At 42.7% G+C, this 17,581-nt stretch overlaps 1 protein-coding gene across 1 annotated transcript in view; it reads left to right on the top strand.

Annotated features, from left to right (window-relative positions):
- The window catches only part of garnl3 (GTPase activating Rap/RanGAP domain like 3), a gene marked incomplete at both ends in the record, with an annotated part of 122,587 nt that overhangs the window by 84,518 nt on the left and 20,488 nt on the right, over nucleotides 1–17,581 (top strand). Inside the window, 13 exons of the mRNA XM_080742984.1 lie at nucleotides 289–315; nucleotides 651–726; nucleotides 1,558–1,656; nucleotides 2,505–2,608; nucleotides 5,590–5,698; nucleotides 6,957–7,002; nucleotides 7,161–7,267; nucleotides 8,050–8,165; nucleotides 9,230–9,334; nucleotides 10,274–10,348; nucleotides 10,521–10,638; nucleotides 11,824–11,934; nucleotides 13,363–13,479. Coding sequence (XP_080599110.1) covers nucleotides 289–315; nucleotides 651–726; nucleotides 1,558–1,656; nucleotides 2,505–2,608; nucleotides 5,590–5,698; nucleotides 6,957–7,002; nucleotides 7,161–7,267; nucleotides 8,050–8,165; nucleotides 9,230–9,334; nucleotides 10,274–10,348; nucleotides 10,521–10,638; nucleotides 11,824–11,934; nucleotides 13,363–13,479 — 1,210 coding nt within the window. The remainder of the gene's footprint in view (nucleotides 1–288; nucleotides 316–650; nucleotides 727–1,557; nucleotides 1,657–2,504; nucleotides 2,609–5,589; nucleotides 5,699–6,956; nucleotides 7,003–7,160; nucleotides 7,268–8,049; nucleotides 8,166–9,229; nucleotides 9,335–10,273; nucleotides 10,349–10,520; nucleotides 10,639–11,823; nucleotides 11,935–13,362; nucleotides 13,480–17,581) is intronic.

Below are 17,581 nucleotides of genomic sequence, written 5' to 3'. Positions count from 1 at the left end.
ATAATATTATGAGATGGGGTTCCGCGGCCAAAAACACGAATACTTAATACAATTTTGGGGGTCCTTGACACGTTTGAGAACCACTGATTTAGAAGACATTTATAGAATCGGATCAAATATATTCAAAGTATTGCACAGAATTTCATCATTTTTCAAAAATAGCAGATCTACGAGCTTGTAGATCTGCTATTTAATAATAGTAATAATGGGTAATAATGCGTTCCCGGTCTCAATGCTATAATCATGAAGTATAAATGATGCATTAACTGTTATGTTCCTTTCTCTCAGGATCTACTGGTGTTGGAAGAACAAGAGGTACGGTGGATGGAACCCAAAAATTATACTGTTTTTTCTTGTGTCCAGTTTAAAGTTTAATCTATCGATTGATTGTTGATTGATTGTTCAATAGATTGACTGGTTGATTGATGACGCTTCACCACCCTTATGACCTTCAACATACTAGTCGTAATAAGACGGATAGATAGATAGATAGATAGATAGATAGATAGATAGATAGATAGATAGTTTTGGTTAGTTTAGGTATGTAAAAATTGCTTTTACATGCATGGGCATATTTACATTTGTAAGATTGAATTTTGTATGTACATACTGTTGTAGGTCACTCATCTCATGGAGTCTTGTCTTTGTAGGGTTCTGTGAACTTCAAATTCGGTGTCCTGTATGCCAAAGATGGGCAGCTGACAGATGACGAGATGTTTAGCAACGGTAAATCCTTTAACACTGTAATGTACTCTATGTACTTATAGGGGTGTAAGTGAAACTGTATGTTTTTGTAAAAACAAGAAACGTAATCATTGCTGAAGTGCTTGTTCAGTTACAAGGGTCTCCATGTCTCCCCAGCACTTAAAGGAGTAGTTCACCCCCAAAATGACTTTTTTTCTATTGATTACTCATGCCATGGAGAGTAGAGTTCAATAATATTTTTTGGTTTTTGTCACATTCCTAAGACAAAACATTTATTCGAGTACATTTAACCCCATTGATTCCGGATGGGGACCCGTTTCGAAACGGGTCACCATCCGGAACGAATGGGGGTACATTTATTGTTATCACATTTTTGTCTTAGGAATGTGACAAAAAACAAAAAATATTATTGAACTCTACTCTCCATGGCATGAGTAATCAATAGAAAAAAAAATCATTTTGGGGGTGAACTACTCCTTTAACTCAAGTTATCAGAAAATAAATCAGGTCAGGTTGGGATACCGTTTTTAGCCAATTGAAGAGAGAATCCATTTGTCAGCTTACATGGTATAGTGCTCCACTTTGTCTGCTCATTTTATTTTTTATTTTTTTATTTTCAATTTCACTTGTTTATCCTGTCTCCTTTATGAGTTCTCTCTCATGATGAAATTAGTATCTCGATCTGAAATGTATTTTCTGTTTAATAAAGAGCTGGAGAGAAAGGGAGACCCCTCTTACTGTTGCAATGATTAGTATCAGAATATAGACATATTTAACCCAAAAGAAAACACTTACGCCCCATTTAAGTGGAACATAATCAGCTAAACTAAATGTGTCCTGTGTTTGTTTTAGAGACGGGGAGTGAGAACTTCGATAAGTTTCTGAATCTGCTGGGAGACACAGTCGCACTGCAGGGCTGGGTGGGCTACCGCGGTGGACTGGACACCAAGAGTAAGAGACCACTCCACTCAAACCTTTCTAATTTCAAGGACCCCCATAACTCTGAGCAGGGGCGTGCTGGCCATTGGGAAAAGCGGGACAACTCCCGAACGGCCGGTTCATTCCCGGCCAGTCCAGGCCGGCCATTAGAAAAAAATAAATAAATAAAAAATGTCGGCTTTCGTTCCATTTTGGGGGCTGGGCGGCCAACAAAGTAAATCGACACTGTCGGGCAGAAACCTTGTATCTCCAAGTTTCAAATTTGTATATTTGTTCGCAAAGCAAAGCCCTGCTTCATCATACAAGGCTGTTGCACAAAAGTAGTGAAAACAGCAGATCTACAAGCACACAACGCCTCGCACCGCGAGTAGATCGGCTGTTTCCACTATTTTAAATCATTTTTAAAATGATAAATACAAAACAAACGGTTTTGGACATACAAGGTTTCCACCCGACAACAACAAAATATAACTCATGTAATTGGCCCACTGGCTTGTCACTTGTCATGATCTGAAATGGCAAATCTTTGAGTAGCAGCAGCGCTATAGAGAGAGATCTCTCTCTATAGCGCGCAATGAGGGCCTCTCCAACTCTTTTTCCCGGGCTGAATCAGGGGCCCAGCACGCCCCTGACTCTGAGAGCGTACTAATGGAACCATTGATCCCTGGACCCGACAAGGGTCCATCGCAAAGGAAACTTATCTACAACCGGAGAATTAAATTGTACTTGTACTGTAAAAATCATCCATTTTAATTTATCATGTGTGAGTTAAATTAACACTGTGTTTTGAAACATTTCACATTTCTTCGGCACGCCTCTCAATACTCTTTCTCCGTTCTGTCGCCCTCTTTCTTTGGCAGATGACACTACAGGAATGAATTCCATCTACACTGTGTATCAGGGCCACGAACTCATGTTCCACGTGTCTACCATGTTACCCTACTCTAAGGAGAACAAACAGCAGGTGTGTACTGTGTCTGTGTGCGTGTGTCTGTGTGTGTGTGTGTGTGTGTGTGTGTGTGTGTGTGTGTGTGTGTGTGTGTGTGTGTGCCTGTGTGCATGTGTTAATGTGAATACTGACATGCTTTATGTGCGCTGGGTGCCTCACAGACTATGGTTTCCATGGTTACCTCTTGAGAGACATAAGGGGGGGATCGTTGTAAAGCCCTCTGCCGTATAAGTCTGTAACTCAACATAAATCAGACCAGTGGATATAAAACCATGTCCTCTTCATCCTTTCGGCTCTGTCCACATCTCATCTATTATCTCATCCTTACACCTGATTCCCATCTCTCTCTCTCTCTCTGTCTGTCTGTCTGTCCCCCATCTTTGATTGTGTGTGTGTTACTCCAGGCAAGTTATGCTTAATTTGGACTCCGTAAATAGCAGATCTACAAGCTCATTGTGAGGTTTTAGATCATCAGAGTGGAGTCAAGAGTGTGCCATGGTTGGCCTTCGGCTAAATGCCAAGAAAATCGCCTATAACAAGGGAACCCGCTTTGAAGGAGGTCAAGGACTTCAAATACCTGGGCTCATGGGTCAACTCTAACGAGTAAGATCTTAAAGTGAGGAAGGTTCTTGGATGGAGGGCCCTGAACGCCGTGGCCAGTATCTGGAACTCCAACCTCCCCAGGACAAATCTAAATCAGCTTCATCTATGCAACGGTAGAGTCTGTTCTCCTATATGGCAGTGAATGCTGGACCCTGAAACCAACCCTGCACAAGTCTCTGCTAGACCAGAATATTGCGTGCAGTACTTAACATCAGCAAGAGTGAATGAAAATAGTTAATGTTACCAACAAGAATCTGTATGAGGGAATACCAAGGGCAGCCAGCTGAATGAGACTAGCAGGACACTGCCAAATACGCCAAGAACTGCCAGCCAGCAAATTGGTGCTGTGGGAACCAACACATTGGCATCGGTCACGAGGCCGTCCCACATTAACATACGTGGGTGTACTCGAGAAAGAAGCAGGAGCGCAAAGTACCAACGAGCTGGCCAGATGTATAGAGACGACAATGGAGGGCTTGTCTGAGGACAACACAGAGAGAGAGAGAGAGAGAGAGATCAATACTATATCAATTTGTATACCACTGTGCTGGAAATACCATTTTGTGTGTGTGTGTGTGTGTGTTTTAATCTGTTGGTTATTCAGCCGCGACAAGCTGGCTGACCTCACCGTGTAGTGGCTCTTAAGCCCAGGTCATGCTACAGGATTTCAACCCCCTTTTTTAACGTGTTTCGAGCTTGCAGATCTGCTACTTTTGATGCTATCGTGTGACGCTGTAGTCGTAGTATGATGAAGTAGGGCGTTCATTTACGGAAAAAAAAAAAGAAAACTAAAGACATGGAGATTCTGCCTGACAGCAACGGTATCAAGTGTTGTCCAACGTTGTTTCGACCGGCGATCGTCATGTCAAACATCCCCTCGTTCACTTGACGTCCGTCTCCTTGTACAGATGCTGTGTCTTTTGAGTGGCACAGTGGCGTAATCACCCAGATAAGCATGTGATGTGATGTATATGAACATTATCGGGTGGCCCCAATTTTCTGTGATCAATTCGGGAGGCTTTAAGATCGGATCTCGTTTGAATCCCTCGCATCGCACACGGTAGATAATCGCTCCCGATCAGGCTCCAACAGGGAACGCCCTTCCTGATAGCGTTCCCGACACGAATATCTCCCTTATTATCCTGTAGTCTGTAGGCTGGGTTTTACTGTACCTCCGCCGAGTGTAGTGGTTTTGTACAGGCAGTGATATCCATCCGGCTCCGTCCATATCACTGACTGGGATTTGAGAGGGTGGATCCATTATTGGATTTGTCCTAAAACTCATTCTGCTGTTTTTAATGAACAGAAATGCATTCCTCTCACTGCTGTGTGTGTGTGTGTGTGTGTGTGTGTGTGTGTGTGTGTGTGTGTGTGTGTGTGTGTGTGTGTGTGTGTGTGTGTGTGTGTGTGTGTGTGTGTGTGTGTGTGTGTGTGTGTGTGTGTGTGTGTGTGTGTGTGTGTGTGTGTGTGTGTGTGTGTGTGTGTGTGTGTGTGTGTGCGTGCGTGATTCCATCCAATCTTATGTTAATATTCCATAAAGAGTGGTACTGTTTTTTGTTTTGTTTTGTTTTGAGTTCACTGCAAAAAGATTAATTATTGGTTAAAATAATAGTATTGAGAAAAGACATGTAAGCATAATACCACACATACATTGTCCGCTGTTACTGTAGCTATAAATTCACAAAGCACAGAGTCAGCCCTCTGCATCTCATTTTTCTTATCTGAAGTTAAAGCTCATGTTAAAGCTCAAGTTCTAGGCATGCTCAGAGGGCTTGTGGTTAAGAGTGTCCGCCCTGAGATTGAGATGCTGGGCGTTAAATCCCCGGCCCAGTCATACCAAAGCCCATAAGAAATGTTACCCAAGGCGTCTCAGCTTGGCACTCAGCATGAAGGGTTAGGTTGAGGGTAAGTCCCTGTGACATGCTAGCGTCATGTCCAGGGGGTGTAGGCCAGCTTGTACATCAGGCTGCCTCGCACTAAAGAAACAGGAGATGGGCTCTGATCTATAGGATACATTGCTTACATTGCTTGGGAACCGTTGATTGATGATGCTACTTATTTACTATACTTACTACAGGAATCCTAAAGAATAAGATAGGAGAATGTTGATGGTTTATTGTATCGAAGTGTTATATATTATTTTATTTACGTTATTTTCATCAACGTGATCTTCTTTCCCCTGCTTCCCCCTCCCAATCCCTGTAATTTTTCTTCTTCTTTTTCTCTTTTTTTTTTTTTTTACTTTTGTGCCTTGTGTGTTTGTATTTGAAATGTAATTTTGGTCTGGTCTTGCTCGACGTTCAAGTGACTACCTGGTAAAAAAAATAATAATTATATATTTTTTTGTCCCTCATCCTCTCTCGTCTCTCTTTCTGATTGGTCCTCCATGCCAGGTGGAGAGAAAGCGACACATCGGGAATGACATCGTCACCATAGTATTCCAGGAAGGAGACGATGCCTCCCCGTCGTTTAAACCCTCCATGATCCGATCTCACTTCACCCGTATCCTTGACATCATCAGCCATGACATCACAAGGAGCTTGGACCAATGGACAAACAGCCAATTTAAATCTTGTGCTATTATAGACAGACCAGTGTTTCTCAAAGTGGATTCCAGGGACTCTGTGGATTCCTTTAGGGGGGGGGGGGGGGTCTAAATTGACTCATACAAGTCTGTAACTAAAGTTAAGTGGACACCTTGAAATGTTAAAGTTTGAGAAACACTGAGATAGACAGACCTTGATTAATCTTGAGGGAAACTCGAGTCGTCATAACAGAACCGTAGTGAGGATGAAACCATGACACGGGTAAGGGTAGAGAACAAGTTCAAAGAAGTTCTAACAAAAAGAGCAACAATATAATATTAAAGACAGTATAAAGACAGTATAAGGGTGACTTCACATCCGACCTGGCCTGCTGTTGCCTGACTGCTAGCGTCCGACATCTCAACACCACACTACGTGGGGGGAGAGAGTCTGACATTCCGGGCAGACAATCCATTTCGGCGGGGGGGGGCTAAAGCCTATTGACGTCACACACACACACACACACACACATACACACACACACACGCGCGACGGCGACGTGGCGTGACATTGCAAAAATACGTTATTTCTCATAACATATTATATGTCTGCATGTTTACGTTAGTGCAAAATGGTATTAAAACGTGAAGAAACGGCACTATTTCATAGTTTATTAAAATAATACGAGTCAAGTCTGACTCCGCCATGACAGTTTTCACGGACCAATCAGAGTCCACTAGACTCTCACGTGGGCAGAGGACACCAATCAGAGTCCACGAGTGAGTCTTACGTGAGCTCAAGAGCTCTGTTTGGAGGGGGCTGGGAACGGAGCAGCCACACCACGTGCCCCAAGCATACAACCCTGATTGGCCCATTCAATGCGCCCGCTCTTCGGGCGCCTTCGAAATAGATTAAAATGTGTGCAGCTTCAGTCCACACTACAAACCACCCACCAGCAGGGGGGGGTGATGTGCGGACTGAAGTGTCAGGCTAGCCTGCTGTGCTTGGGTTGGTTAGGTCTGATTCGTGTACAGGCCACCAATAGATAGAAATGGAGGCAAAGCTAACATTTCATTCACAAAGTGTTAGGTAAATAGACTTTGTAGGATTATTATACGTATAATATAACTGCTACTTAATAATGTATTTTGGTGTGATATGTAAACAATATGGATTGCATCATTTAACATGTTCATTATGAGTTCTTGTTTGTATTTCCTTGACTTCTCTTGCAGATATCTTTGCATTAGTTAGGTATAATAGCCAGAATGACAGTTACAGGTGAGTGGCTCATTGTTGCTATGTGAAAATGGAGATCTGATTTATGCGCAACAAAGTCAATCCTTTTGTGTTAATGTATCCGTGTGTAACTCAGAGCGTGTACAAATGTGTAATTTAAAATAATAACCCAGAGGATTTGGCTGTGCTTTCTGTCACAGGTTGAAGATCTTTTCAGAGGAGAGTGTTCCACTGTTTGGACCACCTCTCCCATCTCCACCACTATTCACTGACCACCAAGAGTTCAGGGACTTTCTATTAGTCAAATGTAAGCAGACAAACACTGGTGTAAAGTCACTAAGTACATTCACTTAAAGATGTGATGAAAAATATCATTATGTTACAGTAGGTCACGTGATCTTTCTACAAACAGTGACTGCGTAGTCAGTAGTGAATGTATACTTTGTCCGTCATACGAAGCTTCTTTTACGGCTTGTTTGTTGAAAACCAAAAGAAAAGAAAAAAAACGTAAGTTACTAGTTACTTTGCAGATGTAAATTATAATATTGCAAAACACACATTGAGCACTTTAGACCTCTTTTATACCTAGGCTATTTGAAAATAGCCAATCTATAAGATGCAACGCGTTGTGAGCTTGTAGATCTGCTATTTTCAAACATTTTCTTTTACTTTTACTGATTTAAGTACATTTTGATACCAATACTTTCGTACTTTTACTCAATTACATTTTGAATTCTACACTTTTACTTGTAAGGGTGCCCTCACACCAAAATACCTATAAGAGTGGAATCCGTGTTCCGCCAATGCATTTCAATGAGAGTGAAGCGTTTTTTTTGCAGAAATCCTCTGCTGGCATGAAACCGCTTCACTCTCATTGAAATGCATTGGCGGAACGAGGATTCCACCCAGGGCACCCTTACAGAGTATTTCTATATTGCAGTATTGATAAGTAAAAAATGACAGTACTTTTTCCACCACTGCAGACAAATACATATAGGCTACTAAAAGGGTTATTACTTGTTTTTGTTATTTAGATTAGTTTTTTTTACTGTAATTTGACCCATATCTCTCTTCATCTATCTACCACAGTAATAAATGGAGAGAAAGCCACTTTGGAGACGCCAACGTTTGCCCAGAAACGCCAGCGGACGTTGGACATGTTAATCCGCTCCCTCTACCAGGACCTCACACCTGACCTTCACAAGGTATCACTTACTCCACCTAACCCCTCCTGACCCCTCCCTACCCCCACCCTAACCCCACCATAACCCCATCATAACCAGCCTTAGTCTATTACAAGTTTCGAGTAGCAGCCGTCTGTAGGTGACTTTTCAGACCCATTTTGAAGGGATTTACACTCCCTTAGGGCTTGCTGCTACTTTTAACACAATGCTTGCCATCGCGTCGCCATAACAATACACTTTTCAATGCCAAGGCTTTTTTATATGATATTTACCTGTTCTGGAGAGCCTCTGTGCGTGCGGTGCGTGAGTCCATGGCCGCGCTGCGTGTGTTCTTTGGTGCGGGGAAAAGATAATCGATACAGTAAAATCCATGCTCCACCGAGAGTGAGCTGAAATGAACCACCGTGAGGAGAGTGAAGAAAAAAAAAGGGGAGAAAACAGCTGTTTTTTCCAGCGTGGACAGTATCGACCTGAATGAGGAAGTGAAACTTGGTCACATGGCGGCTGCGTTGCATCATGGGATATGTAGTTTCTTAGCTCACCAGTGGCTGCGGGAGCAGGTAAACACCTGGTTACAATGGTAACTAGCTAACCCAACCACAGTCGGGTTAACTCAGCCGTGGCAGAGCACCGTTAACCAGAGAAAACACATCTGTGGCCGGGTTAGGCAGAAGATGTGTTAAGTAACAGTTTTTGGACATATGAGGTTTCCACCAAGACAGAGGCGATATGCCCTGCAGCGCTGTCTTCTTTCTCCCTCATATGGTTGTGCAGCTCCTTTCTGCTCGCTGTCAGGCCCTCCTGTCCTTCGTTCCGCTGTCTCCGTCTCTCCTGACACGGTTTAGCTTTTTATTGTGCTGCTGTGCTAACCTTCCCTCCTCCTCTGAGACGTCTTTCTGTTTCCTGTTTCCCTTTGCACATGCATGTGCACGTGTGTGCGTGCGTGCGTGCATGTGTGTGTGTATGTACTGTATGTGTGTGTGTGTGTGTGTGTGTGTGTGTGTGTGTGTGTGTGTGTGTGTGTGTGTGTGTGTGTGTGTGTATTGGTGTTCCATACCATACTGTAGGTTCCTTTCTCCCCTCAGAACATGTTGAACAGACGTTCCTTCAGCGACGTGCTCCCCGAGTCGCCCAAGTCTGCACGCAAGAAGGAGGAGGCGCGACAGGCCGAGTTTGTCAGGATAGGGCAGGTAACAGACACACATAAGCACATGCTCGCACACAAACACACACACACACACACACACACACACACACGCACACACACGCACACAGAAATGGAACAACGAAGAGTATTGATCATATATACCAGGGGTCTCAAACTGGCGGCCCGGGGGCCATTTGCGGCCCGCGAGACGATATTTTGTGGCCCCCACCTTAATATGAAAGTTTAATGTTAGTGCGGCCCGCAAGTTTTATATGAACCTCAAAACAGGTAATAATACAATACAGTTAACAGTACAGTACATGTTCCATAAGTTAAACACAACTTTTTTACACCAGGGTCCATCTTATTTTGTGTTAAAAAATAAAAAATATATTTTTTAAAATGTCTTTGATGGGGAGATAGATACTAACTGGTATGAAACTACAGTATATAAATAAAACAAATTAGTGCACATGCATATTAGTGCATGTGCACGGCCCAGCCTCAGCCTCAGCCAGACTCTGCCTCCAGCGGCCCCAAGGTAAATTGAGTTTGAGACCCCTGATATATACTGTACTTGGTGGCCATTCTGCCTTTAAAGGAGTAGTACTGCATGATGCCTTGACTGGGCACAAAGTTATGGTTAAAGTGGTTCCAGGTCTTAATGGGTTAATTCATTAACTCCAAATTCCATTCACAATCGTTCACAATAGTGAGGCTCTCTGCCTGAATGCTGCAACGTCACCATGTTACACTGTGTTTTCATACTGTATGCTAACAGGTCACCATGTTACACTGTGTGTTTTCATACTGTATGCTAACAGGTCACCATGTTACACTGTGTTTTCATACTGTATGCTAACAGGTCACCATGTTACACTGTGTGTTTTCATACTGTATGCTAACAGGTCTCCATGTTACACTGTGTGTTTTCATACTGTATGCTGTATGAGGTCTCCATGTTACACTGTGTGTTTTCCAGGCCTTAAAGCTGAAGACCATCGTAAGAGGAGACGCACCGACCAGTCTGGTCACCACGGGTCTCTGTAGGAAAGAGGTCAGAACACCTTTCACATTTCTATTTCTATGCATTTGATGTATTGATGTTGATGTATTGAGGTATCACCTTGCTATTGTATGGATGTACCTGCGTATCGTAAGTCGCTCTGGATTAATTAAGAGTGTCTGGTAAATGCCTAAATTGTAAATTGTGTGTGTGTGTGTCCCAGCCATGGGAGTCGCAGCCATTCTGCAGTACGTTCCCCTATGAGATGGTGTGTGCTGACTCATGGGGTCAGTCTCTGCTGGTTGCCACGGACACGGCCGGGGTCATGCTGCTGGACGGCGGTGAGGTCATCATTCCCATCAATATATAGACCTCTGCATGTTGTTTCCACCGCCCTCATAATGACACGCTGGACACGGCCATACCAGGCTGGATGGGCTTCATACGCAAGGGATAATTGATGGCGAGCCGGTCACTACTAGGCCTGTCACAATTACAACATAATAGTCTAATCGCAATTATTTCACATAACCGCAATTATTTTGTCATAATCGTCATAATCGTTTCCATGTTGAAAAATGTTAAAATATTTTCAAACATGTTCAAAAATAGTGGAAATAGCAGATCTACAAGCTCACAACACGTCGTATCATGACGTTTTGTGAGCTTGTAGATGGGCTATCAATGTTCTTTTTTTAATGGACAACTTAGTTTTTACAGGGGGTTCATATTTTAGATTATAATTAGAGAAAAGAAAAAAATTGTGTTCAAATCATTTACTGCTTTCTGTCGTTTTATCGATTTTAATTACTTTGATTTCAGTGGTTGGGGGCATGCATGCAAGTGGCTAAATATGTATTTTTAGACACAATAAGCCCATTCCCAAGATGCACCTCAATCCTTCATGGGCAGTTGTGACAAACAAAGTCTTCCTTTAAGTATAAAGTTGTCAAATATGTCAGTAATCTCTTTGTATATTTAGGTTATGTGTCACATCTGTGTCATATATTAAATCGTTAATCGCAATTATTTGAGTGACAATTAATCGTCATGTAAAATTTCATAATTGTGACAGCCCTACCGGTCACTGTTGAGAAATAAACCCCAATGGGATGATAGGATGTATTATTAAATCATGTCACATTCAGACACCCTTTACAAACACACACACACACATTTGACCTGTTTTTGCGCCACAAATCGAAAGAATAATCGATAGGAAATGTGTGGATATTTGCAGTCCTTGTATTGTATTGTACCATACTCTTCAGATGAAGGTGAAGGTCTAACATGATTTAATGTTGATGTGTTTGTCCACATTTCAGGCTCAGACCCCACTGTGCCCAACACTGGTGAGTGCTACACATCTCTCTGGAATTATTTGTTTCGGGTCGTTTCTCAACCGAAAATAGATTAGCATGTCAACGGTATCAGACGCAGACCACGCCGACACAGTCATAGAATTTGTTTAGTCGAGGACACGGTCTTTGAAGTGACTTGCTGCATCGTGTCGTGTTGCGTTTCAGAGACACAGCAGGCCGCCATGCCACCGGTCCAGGTGTTTGACAAGACCATGGTGGTGAAGCAGATGCACGTTCTGGAGCCTCAGGACCTCCTCATTATCAGGGCTGACAAAGGTAGGTGGGACGTGGGAACAGGGGTGGAAAAAAGTACACAAATGTTTTGCTTGAGTATCAATGCTGCAATGAATTGCAGCATTGATATAAGTAAAAGTCCAGAATTCAAAATGCACTTGAGTAAAAGTACAAAGGTATTGGCAAAAGTACCAAAAGTAGAAAGTACTCATTATGCTCCTTCTCAAGTTTTCAAATGTATAAGAATCTTGCTTGCAGGGTGGGACAATGTCGGTATCTCTCTCTCTCTCTCTCTCTCTCTCTCTCTCTCTCTCTCTCTCTCTCTCTCTCTCTCTCTCTGGTGTGTGTATTATAGTCAGTGTATACATATACACGCGCACACACATGCACACAAAGATATATGGGCCACCTTGCCTATGACTCATTCACGGTGAAAGGCCGATGGGTGTGACAAACTATAACTCAGCAGTGGCTGGGTCTGGCTGATGACATAAGTGGCGCTGTGATAATGGCAGTGCCTCAGAGCCGCCACCAGCACGCCACCATGTGACCCAGTAACGGCCATATAAGATGAAGGCTATTATTGCAGCTTTGGCACCAGTGCTTTTAACCACTTAAAAAGCGCATGTATTGACACGCACGCAGAGACTTCTCGCATTTATTGTAAGATTATATTCTTTTTCAAATGTTGTATAGTCGTGATTCAACCAGCTTCACCTGGAGCCTGGATGGCTTGGTTCCTAAACATAACGTATATAAATATATATCAAGGTCTGTTATTTTTGCGGCATTTGAGCCACGGACGACCATTTAATGAGCTTCTCAGACCCAAAACCTTTGAATATGTTGTTGTCATTGGATAAGATTTTGTATCACAACTTCATGCTGTATTGAAATTATTCTCCATTCTCTAATTGTGTAGACGTCTTGTGAATTAAGTAATGCAGGTGTTAAACAGTAATTAAACCCTTAGTGGTCCATGTGGTTTCATTTTACGCTCTCAGGAGTTAAAGAGGGGTCCATTTGGTTACCATCATTTAGCTGGGGACCACTTGCTGGAACCCCCTCAAGGTTGAAAAGACTGCCCTATAGCAGTGGTTCTCAACCTGTGGGTGGGGGGGGGGGGGTCCCCAAATTATTTTGGGGGGTCTAGATGATTAACTTAATGTGCAATGTTGTTTTCTCACTCAACAGCAAACAAACCAACATACAGTTTAAGTGTATAGAGGCTATCTACACATTTCTAAAGTGACAATTTAAGGATTTTTTTAATACCTCGAAAAAACGCCTCGCAACGCGAGGCGTTGTGAGCATGTAGATCTGCTATTTTCAGTTCACAATAGCACCGTGTTATACAGAATGCAATGCCTCAACTCTTAGTGCTCGTCAGGGTGGGGGGGTCCCCGACTCCCCGGTTAAAATATGATTATTTTGGGGGGTTTGTTTTAAATGTTGTGGTGTGTGTTGCAGGAAAGGATGCTCGGCTGTATGTGTTCAGACTCAGCAGCCTGAAGAGGGGCCTGGAGGACAGGCAGCTGGTCAGGGGCAAGTGTGACTGCCGAGAAAACAAACTGGAGAAAACCAAAGGTAACGTGGACTAACTGTGCACACTCGCATTGATCCATGTAGACTGGGAATGCAAATCTTTGAATATAGTGTATGTATTTTTGTGTTTTTAAGCGAACATTTGTAACTCAATTATATTTTATTATTTTTTTTGCTTCTGGGGTCCCTGGAACTAAATATTTTGAGATGGGGGTCCGTGGCTAAATCCATATCATTTTGGGGGTGGTTCACATGAAAACGTTTGAGCACCACTGACATAGAAACATAGTAAAAAAAAAAAAAAAAAAACTTAGAAGGATTTAGATGACACTTATAGAATCGGGTCAAAATATTCAAAGACTCGCACAAATGCTCACGATATTCAAAAATAGCAGATCTACAAGCTCGCATAGTTAAAACATAAAATAATGTATAATAATGTGTTTTCGGTTAAACATTAGACCAGCAGGTTCACTGTGCACACTCATATTAAACCTTTTATTTTCAAGGTCCCCCCATAACAGACCTGTAAGGGTCAGATTTTACAGACCTGTAAGGGTCAGATTGTAACCCTCTCAAGGAACCCTCGGTGTCCCTGGAACCCACTGTGTGAGAACCACTGCTCTAGTCTGAAACGCTAGACTAGACTGTTTTGACGGATATTTGTCTCCACCAGCCGAAGGCAGGGGGAGAGTATGTTTTCGCCCCTGTCCGTCCGTGCGTCCGTCCGTCTGTCCGTCCGTCCGTCCTCCGAGTTTGTTACCAGCTAATCTTCAAAATAAGTTGAAAGTGGTTAAAAATCAGCACATATCGGCTGAGTTATGGTAGATACCGATGTTGTACGCACTCCTAATCACACACAGAATGTGACCCTAACCCCTGGCGTGATGCCAGCTGTCTGTTGTGGGGGTGTCCCATCTCTCTGTCTGTGGTGGGGTGTCCCATCTCTCTCCAAGCCACAGCATTGATCTGTGAGATGGTGCCAGTGTCAACCACAATGCAATACAGTGGACAGTGGTGGAGAGTATCAATACTGCAATGAAGATATTCATAGCCCCCACATTTCAAAAGAATCTGCATGAAATGCAAAACCAATAGCAATCTCCATTTAGAGCAAGTAAGCAAAAACATTCATGCAAATAGTAAATAGTATTCATTCATGTCTATTGTGTGTGTGTGTGTGTGTGTGTGTGTGTGTGTGTGTGTGTGTGTGTGTGTGTGTGTGTGTGTGTGTGTGTGTGTGTGTGTGTGTGTGTGTGTGTGTGTGTGTGTGTGTGTGTGTGTGTGTGTGCGTGCGTGCGTGCGTGCGTGCGTGCGTGCGTGCGCGCGCGCGCACGCACGCATGCGTGCCTGAGTGTGTACATGTGTTTGTTTTTGTCCTTAATAATTGCACAATATATAATTTATATTTGTAATGATGCACTTAATACAGCTTTGTGAAGATGACGTTTATAAATGTCTGTGTGCGTAGCAGATTGTAGCAGTTTTCGACATATTTAGCAGCAAATCATTTTTAACCAGACCTGGAGCTATTCTTAATTCAGTATCACGCAGTAAAACATTCTGTTTTCTTTTCATGGTGACACGGTTACTTACGCTTTTTTTGGGGGGGGGGGCTTCATGCTGAGCTAGACAGCAACACCAACATTCTGCAAAAACAGCAGGTCTACCAAGCTCACACTCATTTTGCAGAGGTGTAAAGTAACTAAGTACATTTACTTAAGTACGATTTTGAGGTATTTCCAAGTTCCAATACTTTTACTTCTACTCCACTACATCTCAGATCCAAATATTTTATTTTTACTCCACTACATTTATTTGAAAACTTTACTAGTTACTTTGCAGATACAAATTATAATTTTATAAAACATACATTAACCACTTTAACCACTATTTTACACCTGGCTATTTGAAAATAGCCGATCTACAAGCTCACAACGTGTCGCATTGCGATGCGTTGTGAGCTTGTAGATCTGCTATTTTCAAATATTTATGTAATTTTACCTTTAGTACTTCAAGTACATTTTGATGCCAACACTTTCATACTTTTACTCAAGTACATTTTGAATTCCTGACTTTTACTTGCAACAGAGTATTTCTATATTGCTGTATTGATACTTTTATTTAAGTAAAGAATTTACATACTTTTTCCACCACTGTCATTTTGTGAGCTTGTAGATCGCCATTTTGTTATGAGCTTAACAAAAGTACAATATTTGTCTCAGAGACGTAGTGAGTAGAAGCACCCGCCTGGGTGACAGCAGACGGCTGGGTGAGCACTGGCGCCTTGGCATGGGATCAACTTCCCCTCTGCGTCTTAAAATAAATATTGGCACTTTGGCTACAGTGTGTGCTTCTTTGTCTTTTAAAGACTATTAACCCATTCAGAACGGGTACACATATTGTGTATCATTATTTTATGCTTTACATAATGAAAAATAGCAGATGTACAAGCTTGCAGCTTGTAGATCTGCTATTTTTGAAAAATCGTGAAAATTTGACTTTTGACCCGATTCTATAAGTGTCTTTTGAATCCTTCTAAGGTTTTTTGAAAAACCCTATGTTTCTGTGTCAGCAATCTGGCCAGCCATCGTCAAAGAAAAGGTCCTTTTCACTTAACTGGAGCTCAGTTAGTCTGTTCTTGAGAGACTACTATGGTCAGTGATTCTCAAATCTTTTCATTTGAAGGACCCCCAAAATGATATTTATTTGGCCACGGACCCCCATCTCAAAATATTTAGTTCCAGGGACCACCCAGAAGCAAAATTTGAGTTACAAACGTTCCCTTTAAAAATACATATATTCAACGATTTTCACAAATTTTCACGACTTAAAAAAAAATCACACCCGTGTGAACTGAGCGGTGGTTCCCCCCCCCCCCCCCCCCCCTTCCCCCCTGTGTGTGTGTGTGTGTGTGTGTGTGTGTGTGTGTGTGTTTGTGTGTGTGTGTGTGTGCGTGTGTGTGTGTGTGCCTGGTCTGGCCTGGCCTGAACAACAGCGCCCCTCCCTTAACATGTGTGGTCATAAAAGGTACTGCAGGCCTGCAGGCTACATACAGACACACACACACACACGCACACACACACGCATACACACACGGCCACGTATAGGAGACGGTGTAACCACCGCTCAAAAATAGCAGATCTACAAGCTCGCAGCGTGGCACTCGGTGCCGCGCTGTGAGCTTGTATATCTGCTATTTTTCACTGGTTAAAGCATTCAATAATTCTAATGGGTTAATGGGATTAACTTTGACCAAAGAAATGCACAGACCTGGTGGGTTGTTTAAGTTGGACAAAATGTGGCCATATTTTCCCAAATATAGGGTGCGTTCGGAAATGCGCACTCAACGCACTGGTGTGCCATGTTGTCGTTCGTTTATTCGGTGCACTTGGTGCGTTGTCGTTCGGAAATCCAGTGCGCGGCGCACTGGTGTGTTGAGTGCACGCACTGAGCGACCCTACTCAGAAGATGGGGTTTGGCGGTGTCTGTGGTGGTGTGGTGCGGTGTTCTGATTGGTTGGTTTTCATGGCCGTGTCTCGAATGCTTCTCAGCTGTGAACAATGGAGGAAATAACCGCAAAATACAGCACTTGCAGCTTAATTGGTCGTGTGGGCTTGATAGTTTCACAATGCCAATGTTGTGAATTAGACCTACATCTCCTAATAGCAACGTTACGTTAGCATACTAGCAACTGCTGCTTTTCAGAAAGTTTACCTTCAGAGTTCAGAGTGAAAAAGCACACAGCTGCCTGTTAAAACTGGTCGTTCATAAATAAGCCACACTGAACGCACTCTACAACGCCACGCCCACTGCACTCACTGCACTGAGCACACACCCGGTGCGGGTTTCCGAACGCACCCATGGATATGACTGATGTCTGACATCATAGATGTCATAAGTGGCGTTTCCATAAAGCCTCTCAATACGCATTAAGTGTTATCCGCATAAATATTTTTATGGAAACACTTCAAAATTCGAATAAACTTTCATCATCTGCAAAAACCTTTATCCGCTTGGAGGAGGTGAATGGAAACGGGTCAGCCAATAAATGCGAATGAATTATGACGTATCGTCCTCCAAGTTAAACACTTTCCCTTCCCCGCATTTCTGATAATTCGCTTCCTATTTTCGAATACGTTTA

This window comes from Nannobrachium achirus, assembly GCF_963921795.1.
Source record: "Nannobrachium achirus genome assembly, chromosome: 15".
Taxonomy (NCBI): domain Eukaryota; kingdom Metazoa; phylum Chordata; class Actinopteri; order Myctophiformes; family Myctophidae; genus Nannobrachium; species Nannobrachium achirus.
Note: the sequence above shows the minus strand (reverse complement) of the source record. Positions and strands in the feature narration are given on the sequence as shown.